Raw genomic sequence first — 17857 nt, forward strand, 5'->3', positions numbered from 1 at the left:
AGTAAAAGAGATTTAACAGTAAGTTGTATAAATTCTGAGCAATCCCACACCATGGCTCAATGACTGAGAGAAAAGACAGAAGCAGATCAGCTCTATTTTCCATGAATCGGAGTATGTGTGTGTGAGATAGTGACTCACATTATGAGCTTAATAAATGCAGCCTTTTACGCTCCCATTAGGTCATTAACATTACAGCGCATTCAAAACTTTGTCGGGAAGAAAAACAAGAAAAGCCCTCTTTACCCTTTTGCTCCCACAAGGAAGTACATGGAAAAAAAGAGAATGAAAGGAAAATCTCCTTCATCTCTGTAGGCAACCCAAATCCTCACTGTAGCTGCAGCCAAAAACTAAATTAAAAAGACTGGAGTGTTGGTGTTTAACAGGCGCAGCGCTGCGCTGAGAGGGGATGGAGGTTCTCTCATGCTTAACAATTTGTTCCTCTGCGCTCTGCTGTTTGGAGGATCAAACCAATTAAAAACACACTCACACACAAACACATACCAGCTCTAATATCAGTGGCACAATATCAAACGACATTCCTTGTTTACCAGCTGGTCCACTCCTAAATGATGATTCTTTGATTAATTTGACATTTTAACAGCAGTTTTCAGGATCCCAGGTTGTGAACAATCCCTTTACTCACTGTTTATCCTTTTTCTATTTTCCTTTCATTCACTCTCTAAAAAGCTATCAAGTCCACAGGAACACAGGTCATAAATAAATATTTTTAATCATCAAATCTGAGTGTGTTAACAAGTTGTTAAAAGAAAGAGTTTGGTCTAGTTGCAGCCAAACTGCTGCAACCAGTCAAAAGTATTTTTCACAACCTGGCAACTACAAAGTTGTTTTTATTAATGACTTTTATCTGATTAATAAAGCCATATTATTTATTAACCATTACTAACTAATGCTGAAAGCTACTATGAGATCTTTAACCTTCACTTAAATAAACACAGCACTACTACACTGTAAATGCTGTGGTGGAATGTAACAAGGGACATTTACGCTACTATATAAATACAATATAAAAGGTATTTTAGTATTTCAGTGTTTTGCTACTTTATACTTCTACTCTACCACATCTCAGAGGTAAATACTTTTCTTCTCCACTGCATTTATTTGATAACTTTAGTTCCTATTTACTTTAAAAATGTCATATTATTTATTTTTAAAAAAGAAATCAATTAATAAATGATGATGTACTATAGATTTAACCACCCAGCAGTATATACAGTAATTGAAATTGGCTCTACATTTAAAAGCTGCAACATCAAAGTGATGAATCATCAGTAATTATAATCCAATAATATAATAAGTATTATTCTGGAAAGGACCATTCCACATAATGAGTACTTTTACTGTGCAATACTTTAAATCTAATTTGATGCTAATACTTTTGTACTTTTACTTGTGATATTTTGAATATTGGATATTTACTCAAAACACAGTATTTCTACACCATAGTATTGCTACTTTACTTAAATAAAAGGTCAGAGTACTTCTCCCACCACTGTATATAAGTACTTCATTGCAAGTAAAGGCCCTGCGATCATAATTTTACTTCACTTCAAAACATGATACCATGAGTTTATTTTCATTAGTTATGAATTATTGTGTCACAAGGTTTAACGATGTTCATGGATGAATACTGAACAGTCATACCGGGCATAGCCCCAGGGTAGGGATGCACCATTTTGGATTGTTTGCCGATATCCGATATGCTGATATAATAACAACCTATTTGACCAATAACCGATACCAATATCAATATATCTACTTTTCCCCCCACCTAATTTTAGGGATCATCAAGTCTGTAGTGGAATTAAAATCATATTATGGATACTCTTATGGTGATGGCCCACCAGCAGATAGAGACATAAAATGCAATGCTTTCCATGTATGTAATTTTCATTCATGGTGAAAAATAACAAAAATACTTCAAGTTAGAGTTGATATTACATATATATATGTATATATATATATTTGTGTGTGTGTGTGTGTGTGTGTGTGTGTGTATCAGCAGATATCAGCATGTTGGCTGATATCCAGTACTTCTTTTTAAAGCCAATATCTGCAGATACCGATGACGTGCATCATCATGCATCCCTAGCCGAGGGGCTCAAAATGTCCCCAGTGGCCTTCAAGTGCAAAATATTACTCAAATTAATAGGTGCCAGAAAAAGGCTCAAAATGACCATAACAAGCTGCAAAGAAACTGCAACTTTGCACAAATTAACAAGAAAGCACCCTCAAAGAGAGACATAAAATAACAAAGAGATGCATAATGACTACAAAGAGATGCAAAACAACAAAAAGGGACAAAACAACCACAAAGTCTATATGTGTTTGCTCCTATGTAGGAGAGGTGGTGGTGACTTTTGCACATCTATCCCCAGGGGTCTTATGGTTTTATAATCCCCCTATGACTATGTTTCTTTGGATGCTTAAATCTACAACAATGCATTAAATTTTATAAGCTGATCATATATTTAAAATCTTGATCATCAAAGTTAATACTATTTGCAAATACTCGAGTGAAACACTGTTGTGTTACTTTCTTATACAGGTTTCAACTAAGAACTGCTTCATAAAGAGTCTTGTTAAAAACAATACTTGTTTCAGTTAAATTTACAAGCACAGGGTGCAGAGTGTTGAGGACTATTTTCAGAGCGTCCCTGTGGGAAAAGAGAGCAGGAAGGAACCCATTCAGGTTTCTGGGGTCAGAGGTTAAAAGTGTCATTAATAAGCCCCACAGATCTGGAGGCATCTTCTGAATATATGAGCTCACATACGGACTCTGGGGTCCGTGTGTAGGAAACTAAAACGAAACAGTCTCCTCCAGCTAATGGGAATAATACGACCATAATGAACACGGGTAACCGCACCGCTGATGAAGTCATGTTCTGTAGCTGCAGCCTCAGAGAGTCGATCACACAGCCTGACCATTAAGGCCTGAGAATGGAGGCGCAAACAGCTGTGATTTAACTGAGGGATGATGATCCTCCGCAGTGACACAACCTCATTTGGTCTCCTGGTGGCCTGCATACCTCGGCTTCCAGCAGGCAAAATACCCCCCAGGGATCCTAAAATACACGGCAGGCCGGGCCTCGGCCCAGCCAGCGAGCCAGCCGTGAGGAGGGGGGCAGCAGCCGGGAGAGGGGAGAGAGGAAGGGCCAGGGGCAGAGCTGCAAGCCAGGACAAGCAAGCGAGCTCCGCAGTCCTCAGACGACAGTCAGACAGACAAAACAGCAGGAATGTTAGCCTCTTGGAAGTTTTCAGCGCGTCTGATCTCACAGAAAAGCACAGCTTCGAAGCAGCGATTCCCCAATGATATCAGACTAAAGAAGTCCGAACAAAAGCTGACAAATGCACAGATGACCCAGATGTCACATATGGTCGCCGTGTCCTTTTTCTGTGGCCAACTGCCTTTATTTAGCCATACTTCAGTCCTCAGATCACTTCTAAATGAGTAGCGAGGTTAATCAGGCCGTCAGGGTCATGGAGGCCATTATTTGGTTTTATATTATGGATGTGACTGACACGCTGTGGCCACATGAAGTCACTGCAACAGGCGTTTGCAACAACAGGCGGCGCAATTTTGGTCATAAACAGCTCTCACCACACACACGCGCGCACACACACACACACACACACACACAAATTATTATGCCAACGAAATTGAAGGAAATGGAAACTTAAAACTTACTCATTCCCAGGCTTATGGTTAATGTTTGTGTGTGTGTGTGTGTGTGTGTGTGTGTGTGTGTGTGTGTGTGTGTGCAGTTATTTGATCACAGTTAATTGTGTTGATGTTACTGTGTTCTGTTATTATGTTAACTACTGCTCATATGTATGTTTATGCTACTTGTGTTTTACTTTTTTTGTCTTTGTCTTTCAATGTAAAGCACTTTGAGTTTACATGTAAATAAATGTGCTATATAAATAAAATAGCCATTGCTTTCGGTTGTAATTTAGCATCTTTATGCTTATTTGAATTTAATTTCTTATGATCTTATACACATTTACAACAGTCGCGCTGAATGATATGTGATTTATCAGGGTTACAGTCATTTTTAACAACAACAAAATCTTACTTCGTCAACACCAGCAGTCATGACCAACACAACAAATATCAACTGACGGACATTTATGGAATCGAACATGTAGAAACAATAAACAGGACTGAGGAGATTATTGGACATATGACGAATGGTGAACTTAAAAGAAAAAAAAATCTGACGGAACAAAACTCTGAACCTCTTTACAATAAATGTCTCCAAACTTAAACAGAAGATGAAACATTTAAATGATTGAAATATGTTTTGCAATATGTAATATTTCAGAGAAACACTTTACTTTAGCTCTTATTTATCATTTCTAAGAGAACATTTAATAAATGGTTCATAAGACACTATCATGTAGTCGTTACCAGATTTAAGTGTTATTAACAACTATACCTTTCCCTTTGGGCTGCTCTATAAACTGATAATGTATGAAAATAAAGATAATATATTCAACAGAAGTTAGAATTGTTGACAAAAATGAAAACGTCCTTTTAGTTGTTTACGACATTATAGTGTCTAAACCATTTATTAAACATTAAGGCAACATTCAATTCACAAGCAAATGTGGTCCAGATCATATTCGTTTGCTCGTATGTGACCCAGATCGTAGTAACATTAGTTGTAAAAGCTATGAAAAGAATACTCTGCAAGCTGTTATTTACAGTTTTTCAAGTGATTTGCCAAACTCACTGAAGACTTTTTGATAATCAACTTTCGATCTATTTCAGAGGCTTGACTTTTTGGACATCTTGCTTGCCTTTCTGTAAGCCTGTCACGAGTTGTCAAACTGTCAGACTCAGAAAACTAGGCCGATCACTAAATTTAAACGTCCGTGTCTGAGATTAACTAACCTGCATTGACATCAGTTTTCTTGTGCTGCATTCAGATGCCTTTTAAAAGCTATTTAATACTTTGAAACCTGAACAAGTTGGTTTGATTTCTATTGAAAATGTGGAGAGCAAGGCACTGAGCAACTTGATGAGAAATTTCCCACAAAGTGCAAGAAATTGGTAAAGGATAGAAGAAAAAAATTAAGGTAATTAATGAAAATTAATTAGGAAGAAAAATAGGGAAATTAAAAAAAAACAAAGAAATAAATTCCAAATTTTTTTAATCAATTTTAGAATTGTATATATATAAAAGGATGATTTTTAATTTTTTTTTTTTTCGGGTAATTTTCTTTAATTTTTTAATTTTTTTTTTGCTAATTTCTCTAATGTCTTCTTTAGATGCTCATTGCCTTTTCTCCATATTTTTGTAAGCAATCAAACCAACTTGCTCAGGTTTCAAAGGGTTAATGTTAGGGATGGGAATCACCAGAGGCTGCACATTACTATATTATCACAATACTTAAGTCAGGATACAACACTACTGAGATTTTAAGCTTTTAATATTTTGAGTGTTACAGTAATATTTATTGTGATTTATTAACTTTTTTCAACTGCAAATTCTGATCCCTGAGGAAAACTCGTCTGTTCATCTCACTTCAGTCATTTTTACTAATCCTAATATGGCATTTGGCAGAGGAAACTTGCATGTGTCATCTTTCCCCAAATGACAGTTTTGCAAATGTGACGTTTTTTTTGATGTTGTTGTTCCAGCACGCATTTGAGGTTACTGATTGCATTTGAGGCATTTTGGGGCTAAGATCCATTCAAACTGACGCCAGATATGGGTCACTAGAAACATGAATGTAAGAAAATCGAATCGAGGCTGTTACGTTAATCAGCACTGAGCATTAAGCCCTATAACGTGAACGCAGCCTTAAATAGTGCTTATAAATGCTAAACAGTGGCAGTTAAAGTAAAATGTTATTAAGTTTTAGCACATCAAAGCTTTTCATAAGTCAGAATTTTTATATATTGAATTTATTTAATATACTGTTGAAGCTGTGTTGTAGATACAGTCGATGTGGGACGGTTCGTGAACTCTTTTAGGTCTACGCATGGCGGAAAAAATGTTCAATGATTTTGACTATGAGAGAGAGAACACACATGTATTGAACGGCTCATAACCTCCCTGATGAGGGATTAAAATAATTAAGGCTCAGTCCCTGCTGTCCGGGTATTAAGACTATGCTGCTGCTCGCAAAAACCCTCCAACAAGCTCTTGGCCTCCACTCATGTTTTGTCCTGTTTAAAAAAAAGGAATACTGATGCTTCACACCACATTTTAAGCTTCCATCAGCCTGTTAAGAGGAAGAATTTCTGTTTCAAAAGTGCAAACGTTTCAGTTCATCAAACCGTGTTGTTCGGTTATGACCGCTACTGATCTGTATCACACATACAGACGAGCTGTGTGGATCTATGAGGCCTATTACTGTAAACACAGGAAGGATGTAGGATCAGGAGAGTTCGGGATTGTAGGCGGTCATCATCGGAGCCTGGGGAAGATTCTTATGAAGAGGATCATGCTGATGAAGGTGAAGGAGACCAGGATGAGCATCAGCCACAGCAGCCAGTTGACGGACTTCTTGGTGTGCTGTTCCAGACGCTCCGACTCCGTCTTCAGCTTCTCGAAGTTCATGTCGGCCTGACGCATCGACTGGCTCAGAGTCTTCGGGGGAAAAGGAGCAAACAAGTGATCAGGTGAACATGGAGGTAAATGTTGAGCACAAAAAAACCTACAACTCTTTTTTCTCAGTCAGTAACTCCTACACCCTTTTTCCACACACAAAGGCCAGCTCTGTTTGATTTCGGTTTGACTTGGCGAGTCAGCCCAGCGCGGCAGGGACCTGCGTCTCCATGACAACAGATGAGTCTTAATCCCATGACACGTGTCTAGAGTGGTGATGTTTAAAAGCAGCAGGCCAAAGTCCGTGTTTGCAGAGGTGCAAGACAGAGGTCGACAGATTATTGGCCTGATTATCGGGCCGATATTTGGCATTTTGACACGTTTTATTTGAATGATGAATGATAAAAATGTATCAGTTAAATAGTGTTTGTATTACACTCAACCAACACCAGGGAAGGCATTCTGCAATACATGCAAAGAAGGTGTCAGCATTTTACTTTGTCAAAACTCAGGGAGCTATTTTTATTCAATTACTTTTTATTTAAGTTTTCACTCAACTTTATCCAAAAAAAGTTGCTGGGAACTTGCTGCATATGATGTTGAAATTTCAGTTTTTTATATTTGAAATTCTAAATTTAGGCAGAAAAACTGTCATTTTCCCTGGAAATGCATATTGGTTTCAAAATCGGTTATCAGTCTCATTAAGTACTAATAATTGGTACCAGCCCTGAAAAACCAATATCGGTTGACCCCTAGTGCAGGAAGACCAACTTCTGTTTGGCTGAAAGCAAACATGAAACAGTAAAATAAATCAGATATCCAAAGTAAAAACAGCTTCAGTTAGAAGCTACAACTGTACTGAGAGCTGAGCACACAGACATTTAACATCTTTCTCTCTGGGTTCCTGCACAGACAGACGTGAGTGGCGTCTCACGGCACCAGCGCTTGTTTCAGGGGGATAAGAGGGGTCGTTGGGGATTGGCTGCTGTCACCTGGACAGCACAGGTACTCGTTCGGGGGCAGTCGGGCGAGTTTTTGGCCCTACTCCGGAAAAACCAGCCAACCAACCCTGGCATGGCTAAGTGCGTCCTAACTAATAATGGAAAGACATTTTTGGTGTGGTATGGTTTGACTCGGCACGGCCAAAAGTGGTGATGGAAAAAGGGTACTAGACTTTTTTTTATGTAGAGGGTTTAAAGCAGTGATACTCAACTTACGGCCCACGGGCCAAATCTGGCCCCCAATAGGGTGCCAGGTGACCCCCTAACCATTTTCTAATTCACAACAAAAGTAGTGACTACTTTTAGTATACATAAGGTGCCAGAGTGCATAAACATCATCATATTAGAGCTTGTTTATCAAAAAACTGCCAGTGGAGGATCCCCTGCAGACAGAGGTCCTAGCTAAGCCCCTGACGTCCTAAAAGCCTAGAAATGTCCTATAATCCTAGAAACATGTATGGGGCTGCTGTAACTGGCCCCTGGCCTCCTTTCATTTTGCAAAAATGGCCCCAAAGCAAAGCAAGTTGAGTATCCGTGTTTAAAGTTTGCTTGTGGACATTTTTTTTTTTTTTTTTTTTTTTTACATACAACACTGAAAATGAAAAATATCTGATATATATAAACATATTGGCAAAAAGGTTAAAGTCTGACTTTAGAGCTGGGCAATAAACCAAACTTTTACAATGCAATTTAACGTTAGTAAGCAATCAAAAGATCCTAACTTTGCTCAACACCCATCCACCACCCAGTCACATGACTCTGCTTCATCGTGTCTTAATCAAAAACAGTCACCTGCAACTTTTTAACACACCAGTGTTTCCCCTTATTGCATCTCTTTAAATTACCATTACATTATTTTGAGCAATAAACACATCATATCCAGATCAATTCACACACCCGTGAGTGAAGCATACAAACTTTAAGCTTACCTGATAATGTAAGCACGACGGCCGATCACGGGTTCAGCGTTATCAATTGACGAAGGGAAAAATGGAGGTGTGAATCTTCTGAATTCAGGCGAGTGTCACACAATAACGTTACAGAAAACGCAATCGTTCGATAGAAATACGCAAGGAAACATATCTTTTTTTAAAAAATGGAAAAGATCCATGTTGATACAAAAATAGAAGGTAGGTTTTCTTCCTCTTGGAGGCGGGCCATGTGCGAAGGCCACCATGACGCAAAAAAGCTGCCAAACTTTATGTCAACTGACAGATTCCCTCACATAGATATTAACGTTATATATTGTTTGGAAATGATTCCCTTAAAGAAATGTCCTGAATTTAAGTTATTTCATCCTTGAAAGTATTGTTAATTTACAATAATTTACTTATTGTAAGTAAATTTAACAGCGTTTGAAAATCCAACTTTTTTGTGCAATAAAAGTCAATAATTGCTTTATTTATTTTGTTCAATAAAAGTGCATTTTCCTAAATCTTGAGACATCCCTCTGAACCCCTCAGAAGGGCGCAGTTTGCGAGCACACACAAACACACTCACACACACAAAATAATCAATAAAATATAACAAGATTGCATTAAAAAAAAAAACAATTTCTTAACCTCCGCTGGAACATTTCCATCCCAGCGGAAACTCTCTTTGACACGATAACAGTATTAACCCCTGACTACCACACAGAGTCAGCCAGACAAATAAACACAGAACAACGTGTATCACACAAGATCCTAATGGCCGACCGGTTATACTGGCTCAACACACAGCGGCCATACTGAGCTAATTCCCACGATTCCCTGCTGAACCTGGGTCAACAAAAACACACAGGCTGAAGTATTACTGCATTAGGTTTTGCTATTATTTTGTCTGTTGAATGTATCCTTGGCAGATACACATTTTATATTGTAGTAACTCCGATCTTGTAAATATATAATGAAGAATACTGTGATTCTTGCACGTGTGCATGCAGTTACCTGGTTGTCCTGTTTGATGATGTTCTGCGCCGCCAGCGTGTTGTTCTTCAGGTTTCGGGCCAGGTTGAGCATGTCGTCGGCAAGTTTTTCCTGTAGGTTGTGGTGGTGCTGCAGGACGGCCTCCAGCTCTGCAGCAGACTGGCGCTCATCCAGAGGGAGACCTCTGCACAAGATGGGACAGCCGGGTTAACTATTTCATTTTACCGCGGGCGCATATATAAAAGTTCAGAGGTTTCCGTCTTTTAAAAGCATTTAGACGTGAGGAGTGACAGTCAGACACAGATGGTATGTGATGAACTAAATAATACTGTAAGACACAATTACCATCAATCATTTAACAGAACTGGGAATGAGCCTAAACTTTTCAAAAGCAATCGCTGTAACAGTCAACAAATAAAGCACAACGGACATTAGTTCTTTGAGAAGATTTATAAAATGTGTAGCTTTACCTTCTGTTTCGCAAGTCTGTTCCTGACGTGCCTACAGAGAGAAAAGGAGAACGCCATCACTCTCAGTCAGAAGACAAGCTTGTTTCAATATCTGGTATCGTTTTTCGGTTGAGACACTGAATTGTAGCTGCTGAATTGAAGCTGAATTCGAAAAAAAAGTTCTTACCTTTGCCTGACGACCCCTGTAATGACACAAAACAGGAAAATGGGTGCATTGGTCTGAACAGGTGTTCATCACTTATTTACTTTTATTTAAATCCAATTTTTCAAACCAAATCTTTCAAGTATTTGATATGAAGAGCCGAACTCTTAAACAGGGTTCCTACAGCTTACAGCAAGTTGGATTTAAGACATTTAAGCGCCTTTTTAAGGCTTTTTTAATAACATTCAGAATTAAGTTTCTGCCCAAATGTTTCTGCAACAAAAACATGACTTTTTTTGAACAGTGAAAAAGTTAGATTATCAACATCAGATGTTTGGGAAATAACTCGAGAGAGCGCATGGAAGACAATGAACATATTCTGTCATTATTTCAGCGTCTATTTAGTTTACCTACAGAAATGGGAAATATCTGGCACTTCTGGACGGTTTTCTGGATCATTTTGTGTTTCTTAATCTGCATGGAAGATTCCCCTGCTTGGATTCCCATCATGACGAGTTTAGGAAAAGTAATTCAATAAAATATTTAACAAAAAAAAAAAAAAAATGTTACCAATTATTTTGAGATTTTACAATGCAATATCTCACCTCCCATGTCTGTGCATTTTTAGGACTTTTGACAGATTAATTCTAATTAATTAATTCTTTTTTATTAACAAGCCAAAGTGGCACGTGGACAGAAAAGTTAGTTTCCAACCCTGGCAGTAACCCTGTTAAACACAGTTCAGCATAAGGTCTAAAATGCCCAACTTTAGGGAAAACATATTGTAAATGTACAGCGGTGAGCAAAACAATGCCGACGTCATCGATCATGTTTTTCCACAGTGTGTGAATCTCAGGAGTCGAGCTTCTACGTTACATCTGGACTGCTCTGCCACTATTTTAGCTCAGTGGTTTACGTCTCGTCCTACCGTGCCGAGCAGCTCATCCCTCATCTCTCCTGTGCACCGGGCCTTCGTCTGCATGTGGACAGTTTTGGAGGCAGGCATCCTCTCATTGGCTATTGTGGGTGTTCGTCCGGGAGCGAGGAACTGATTAGCTAAAGCTTTCTCTGTTGGTGAAGACTGTGAACGAGAACAGGGGACATGAGTTAATGAAGACACAAGAGCCGATTGTTCCGTGTGGTCAGGCATTTGGGATGTACAATTCAGTAACAAATAAGAAAGACAGAGAACGGACTACTGTTTTAAATACTGCCACACGTATCAAACCGACAGCAACATATCGAGTGCATAATGTGAAAAATGTTGACATTGGTGAATTAATGAAAAAACAGCCACTCACCAGTTTTTCTGCCTCAAGGAGTCCTTTTAGAAAATCTACTTTTCTTGTGTATTCAGTCAGTATTTCTGCTGTGGGTTTGCTGAAAAAATAGACACAAGTTGTTATTTATTTTTGTGTTACAAATTAGCAATAATAAATTATGATATTTGAAGGGAGATGTTACCTTAAGCTTTTCCTCAGAGCCACCAGCATCTCCTCCAGAGCACCAACATACTAAAAGACGCAGAATACAAACAGTGATGGTTTATATTAAATAGTTTGAAACAGGGGTTGACCAATATTACTTTTTTAGGGTGGAAACAGATACAGATCATTAGTAGTTAATACGACTGATTATATTTCCAATATTTGGAACTGATATGCATTTACAATGAAAATGAAAATCTTTCTGTCAATATTTAGAATTTGGAATATAACAAACTCCAGCATAACATTTTATCAACATCATACCAGCCACTTTTTTTTATAAAGTCAAGTGAAAATTTAAATAACAAAAAATGAATAAATAAAAATAGCTCCCTGAGGATTTACAAAGCTAAAGTTCCTCCCATGCTGACACATTCTTTGCACTTTTTAATTAATTAATTTTATCAGCAATTATTAAAATAAAACACCTATACAGATAATCGGCAAAATGACAATTAACGGCCCCAATAATCGGCCAGGTCGATGAACTGTCGACCCCCAGTCTCATACAACAGTCCTACATTAGATTCTACCTTCAGCTGTAGTTGCTGTTTGGTTCAAATATTAAGTCTAAATTTTAAAGCTCTTGTAAAGCATTACAGTAGCACAGCACATTGCATCCTGCATAGTGACCTTAAAGTTGAATAAACACATCTCTAAAACAGCAAAAACTGAACTTTATAACTACCAGAGTCGGAATTACTGCAGGACTTGTGTATTAACTGTAAACGTTATACCTAACTAAAACTAGTACAGTCTTTTTTTCATCTGGTTTTATCTTCTTATCTTTGTTTTATCCTCACTGATGTGATGTCTGTCTTTCTTCTGTCATGATTTTTTACCACATTTGATTGCATTTATTCTTACATTTTCTAAAATTGTGTTCATTTAGTACTTTACCTTTCGAGATCATTTTTATTCCTTTTGTTTGCTTTATTCTTGTTGACCTTTAGCATATGCATTTATTTCTTACGTTGTTATTTGACTTTTATAGACCTTCCTCTGTGTGTTTGTTCATGTTTATTTTCTTATTCACACCTTTGCTTTGACCTGTCAAAGCACTTTGTATACAACTGTTTTCAAAGGCGCTATATAGACAAAGTTATCATTATTATTACCTCATTAAGTTAATATCAAACTGTAGCTATGTTTTAGAGTGATTTTAACGAGGTTTCTAAATCAAATGCACAGTTTTAATATCAACAACATGTTAGCTGTTATCAAAGCAAGAAGCTAACTTAGCAAGAGGTTAGCAAACTATCCTCACGTCGCCTGTAACACTGGCTAAATGTTTTCCACGTGTAACGTGTGTCAGAGGGACACACCGCAGACAGATGTGATCTGAGAGGACAGTCCTGAGAGGACAGTCCTGAGAGGACAGTCCTGAGAGGACAGTCCTGAGTCAGGTGTCTCAGTGAGGACGTGGCTAACAGGCTGAGCGGCTCACAGCTAACAACAACAATAGTCATGCTAACTGCAGCTGACGAAGGTCAGACAAAAACAGCACCGGGAGACAACATTCACTCCGTGTCTGCACCGTCTTACCTTCTCCAGCCTCCATTCAGTCTCTCCTCGTTTTTCCGACGCTATAGATTCACAGCGGGACAATAATCTGATGAAATTGATTTCTAATCTTGAAGCCATGTTTGAAGCTGACACACGGTCGCGGCCGTATGACGTCACATAGCGCAGATGTGGGCGGAGTGACGCGGAGGTCTATTTTATTTTATTTCATGATCATTTATTTTATTTTATTTTATTATTGTTATTTTTGTTGTTTTCGTTTCTCGTTTCTTATCGTGGTGCCATGATGTTGGAGTTCTTGTAAGGAAAAATTCAAAGTCTGGTCTGGAGTCCACACGTCTCTTCTTGTGGATGTGGCATTTGAGAAATAAATAAATAAAAATAAAAATGAATAGAAATAAATTGTCTTCTTCCCCTCGTACTTTTCCAAAAACATAAAAATATATTTATCCTATAACTGGATTGTTTGTCCAGTTTTCGATCTTATATAAAGTTGAACATCCACCTAAAATATTTTAAATATTTATTTATTTTTTAAAGATTTTTTTTATAGTTTCTTCTTCTAATTCATAGGAAGTACAAACATTCGCAATATCATTTTTTTCTTACTGGATATGTTTGATGCAAAATCTTAAAGGAAATCTCTGACTTTATTATTAAGACAAAATCTGTCCCCAACTAACCAAACTTTCTGTCAGCTGAGGTCATTTTAATCAATTTTACCCTGTTTTTTATAAACTTTTGTTAAGATTCAAAATGTTATTTGCATATAAATGAATTGAGGTTATTATTTAAACTCTAAATCTGGAATATGTAAAATAATATAAAATAAAATAAATATATTGGTAAAACAACACCAGAATACCGTGCAGACTGAAGTCAACAACATAAGTGTTTCATTTACGAAAAAGGAGTAGGAGAAGAAAATACTTATCAAATACTACCCCTCTGAAATTTTTCAGCTCATCCTGCTCATGTCATTCATGTGTTTGAGAAAGGAGATTTCTAAATATCAGTCTGGCTAAGAATAAAATAAAAGGGCCTGACTGAGAGCATTTATGAGATTTATGAAGTTGATGTTTTTATCTCCAGAGTATGTACTTTTTGTACGTTTTTTTTTTTTTGCTTTTGTTTTTGTTGTTCACCGCCTGAACCCCACTGATGGGAAAGAGCAAATAATATGGTTTAATCAGAGGTTTCAACATCACTATCTCACTCTCTTAAGCAAATGCAGTATTGTTTATTCACTGACTGTGATGCTAAATGATCAATGATTGTATTCATATATATATATATATATATATATATATATATATATATATATATATATATATATGGAAAACGGGTCACATGACTCATGACTTGAGTGAGAGCATAAATGGCTCATTCTCTTGTGCTCGTGTATTTCCATAGAAAGTTTTCTCTGCTTCATCTATTCACCACCAGGTCGCAGTAAATCCCCAAAATATTAAAAAACCTATTTCTAGTTTGTAGTTAGTCCACAATTTCAAACTTGTCTTTTAGCAGTTCACCTGCAAAAGACGATGTGGTGCTGTAACGTAGTTTTATCAGATCTGAGCATCACTTCGAACAACAGACGACTTGATGGCTGTGATTCCATTTTTAAGATGTTTGTTTTTTGTTTTCTTTTTTTAATCTTGAACAACCTCTTTCACCTGTACTGTTAAAATACACACAACTTACCTTTGAGACAACGTCATGTTTTGCTGCATCTTTACTGGGAACAGTGAAAGTTAACATTTAAATAGTCAAACCTAAGTTTGGGTCAAAGTTAACCCTTTAAAACCTGAAGTAACTGCTTTTTTGTGTTGCTTTAAGACACCTCTTACAAGAATAACTTTGTAAAAAATGTTCCACAAATTTCACGAAATTAGTCAAATGCATTTATATTAATCATAATCACTTATCAAATAATATGTTACCTAATTATTATACATTTTAAAGGACTTTTTCCATCCTTTTCTAAATTTCATGTTATTTTCTTGTTTGTTTTATTTTCTGTTTTGTTGTTGTTTTTTATTATTTTCTGGCAACTGTCTTGTACTCTTTACTATTTCTTGCAAATTTTTGGCCCATTTCTTCTTTCATGCTCTTCAGCTTCTTCCCATGTTTTTGACAAAAATCAGGCCAAATTGCTTAGCTTTCAAAAGGTTAAAGATGGGGGAACACGTAAGAAAGAAATACCTGAATGCAATTAATTTGTGACCCATCTGTATATATCCCTATTTAAGATAATATTGTGATGTTAAAACATTTGAAGATCTTAAAAACAACAGCAAAAACGTTCATCCTGTGCTTATTTCTTTTGACGCAACGTAACAGTTAAACACTTTCAATAAGCTTTTCTGTTGAAATATACAAATTAAAGCACATGAACTAATTTTTAGTTAATTATGAATGTGATGCTGACTCCATCATATTACTAACTCTTATTTCGCTGTATAATATTGGCGCCAATGGGCTAAGTGCGTCTTGCTGGAAGAGTCAAATGTATGGAGTTGATAAAAACTCAGCAGCAGAAGTTACAAGCATCATGTTCTGTATTGTCATGTTAATACTAAATAACCATTACAGTTCACGTCATTCAGTCCCAACCACACACTCTCTGCTACACATTACACATCAGAACATCTTCCTCATAATCCAGACAAACTAACAGACATCATTCAACAGCAGTCAGAGAGGAACATTAGTATTACATTTCATACAAAGTTGGCCAGAGCTGTGCTTCAGCAGAACCTGCTCATCGTGGCGCTGTTTCCTCTGAATGGTAGCTGAGTGAAGTTCGTTTTAGCAAAAAAAAAAAAGGGGGGGGTAAGGTGAGTTCAAGGAGCTTTAAAGACATGGTGGCACGGCTTGTTGCATCGTGGCTGCGTTTGTGTTTTTTGTTGTTTCAAAGGAAAAAGTGGCGTGTGCTGCTCCCGTTTCCCTTTGCTAAGTGAGGCAATGACTTCCTATCTGGGGTTTGTTGTACGGGAGGTCGAAAGACAGTCATCTATTGCAGCTGTTGCGACGAGGCACCTTCACAACAGTCACAACATGCACCTTTAGGTCCTTGTTTCAAACATGTCTTGGGTCGGTTCAGTACAATAAACACAAAGGTACCCTCTCTTTATCCCAAATTACCCTCACTCCCTCTGTGTCCATGACATGAGAAATGAGATTGTTTTTTCCAACTTACTGTACATTACCAAGGCACTAGCTAACATTACAGCGAGCATGTTTTGCTCATTAGGAGAACTTAGACATGAAAAGTGCAGCTGGAACCTGAAATATCTCCTTGAATTAGCACAAATGAGTTTAAAAAAAAAACAGGAGCAGGAAAACAAAATTGCCGTTCCGTCGCTATGAGGCTACAGAAAACACAGCTTCTGTCCTCAACAGTCACCACAATATATTAAAATGGTAGAAAAGGTGCTTGGCAACATCATGTCCAGTTATTTTTACTGTCATAGAGGACAACAAGACTCGAGACACATTTGCAGTTTCTTGATTAGTTCCCACTGACGTCGGCGACTGGAGGAGCCGTTATTTTGTCTCACTGCTGTTCAACTCTGTAGATCCGCTGCACATCTCGTCAGGTCATTTTCCCGTGATTCTCGATTCCTTCCTGATTATTTTCAATCCATCACTGTCATCTGGAAGAACTCCATTTTTATTCATTTCCTTTTTTTCTGCTCGGAGGGTGTCGCCTGTAACCTTCTTCACTCTTCCATCTTTTCTGTTCTGCCTGGTCAGATGTCATCGTCCATATAAGGTATGTCTGGGTCAGAAAAACGTCTCTGGCCCTTTGCGGCTTCTGTATCGTGTTGCTGAGGAGAGGGTGTTACCATGGAGATGGAGGAGGAGGAGGTGGAAGCGGAGGGAGGGCAGGAGGAAAAAAACAACAGGTCACACTCGGGGCTATCGATGTAGAGGGACTGGGTGCTGCCTTTACGGCGGCCCGGCTGCTCCCTTCTCTTCACCAAGTACTTTAATGCTCGACTCCCAGGAGGGGAGAAAGTCGGAGCTGGACTCAAGGCGGCAGACTGGGAGAGGACGCCGTGCGGGAGTTTTACTGTGCTTGGGATGATGGGGTTGCGGCGTTGCAGTGGGTGCCTCAAGGAGGCGTTGGAGGATTCAGAGGTTGAAGAAACGCAGCTGGACAGGGAGGAGGTGGAGCTAGCAGGAATGAGGTTTTGAAGAGAGACGCGTCCACCAGGGACTTTAGGTCGCTGGGCCAGGTCTGCAGGTTTTGGTGGACAAACTGGCTTGTATCTCCTCAGCTGGGAGCCACCTTGTCCTGGAAGAGAGAGGGGAAAGAGGAAGAGTTGAGGAGGGTTAACATGTTTTCCTCAAAGCTACTTATTAAAGGAACAGTGTGTAAGAATTAGGGGGATCTGGTGGCATCTACCAGTGAGGATTGTAGATAAGAACCAGCTGAAACTTAATTCTGCTTGGAATTCCTTTTTTGTTAATCCTTCAGATTTTTATCAGGAGCCAAAGAGGTCTCTTCCTCTCGAAAAAAAAGTGATTAAAATCAGTAAAAACACTGAAAAAAGCAGTTCCACGGTACAAATCAGTGTATCTTTAAAGCTGTTGGGCATGTTGTGGACGGGTTTCAAGCCCAGCACCAGTCAGAGCTCTGATTCTCTCCCTGAACCTGATTGGTAGAGTGCGCATGCAAGATAGTGTCGGCGAATGTGTATAACATTCAGCGGGGAGAGGTGATCATTATCTGCACACTG

At 38.2% G+C, this 17857-nt stretch overlaps 2 protein-coding genes across 2 annotated transcripts in view; both read right to left on the minus strand.

Moving 5' to 3' along the window:
* Positions 1-5650: 5650 nt before the first annotated feature.
* On the minus strand, positions 5651-13248 carry use1 (unconventional SNARE in the ER 1 homolog (S. cerevisiae)). Its single transcript, XM_042481870.1, has 8 exons — positions 13131-13248; positions 11563-11612; positions 11400-11478; positions 11027-11179; positions 10123-10138; positions 9957-9987; positions 9508-9670; positions 5651-6620 (listed from the first exon to the last, which is right to left on the minus strand). Exons 1-8 carry the CDS (start codon positions 13227-13229, stop codon positions 6438-6440), a joined length of 774 nt encoding a protein of 257 aa, XP_042337804.1. The 5' UTR covers positions 13230-13248; the 3' UTR covers positions 5651-6437.
* A 2404-nt stretch (positions 13249-15652) lies between these two features.
* Positions 15653-17857, minus strand: part of LOC121966685 (unconventional myosin-IXb) — a 66995-nt gene continuing 64790 nt past the window's right edge. Inside the window, exon 44 of the mRNA XM_042516752.1 lies at positions 15653-17412. Within this exon, the coding sequence (XP_042372686.1) occupies positions 16865-17412 (548 nt within the window). The 3' untranslated portion in view covers positions 15653-16864. The remainder of the gene's footprint in view (positions 17413-17857) is intronic.

The sequence above is a fragment of the Plectropomus leopardus genome, chromosome 3, assembly GCF_008729295.1.
Source record: "Plectropomus leopardus isolate mb chromosome 3, YSFRI_Pleo_2.0, whole genome shotgun sequence".
In the NCBI taxonomy this organism is placed as follows: Eukaryota; Metazoa; Chordata; class Actinopteri; order Perciformes; family Serranidae; genus Plectropomus; species Plectropomus leopardus.

Bases quoted from the DNA above. Each gene is read 5' to 3' on its own strand.
- use1 (XM_042481870.1), bottom strand. From the start codon at position 13,229: ATGGCTTCAAGATTAGAAATCAATTTCATCAGATTATTGTCCCGCTGT. The intron at 11,479-11,562 runs GTAACATCTCCC...CTATTTTTTCAG, and splicing joins GCTCTGAGGAAAAGCTTAAG to CAAACCCACAGCAGAAATAC. The intron at 11,180-11,399 runs GTGAGTGGCTGT...TCTCGTTCACAG, and splicing joins TCCTTGAGGCAGAAAAACTG to TCTTCACCAACAGAGAAAGC.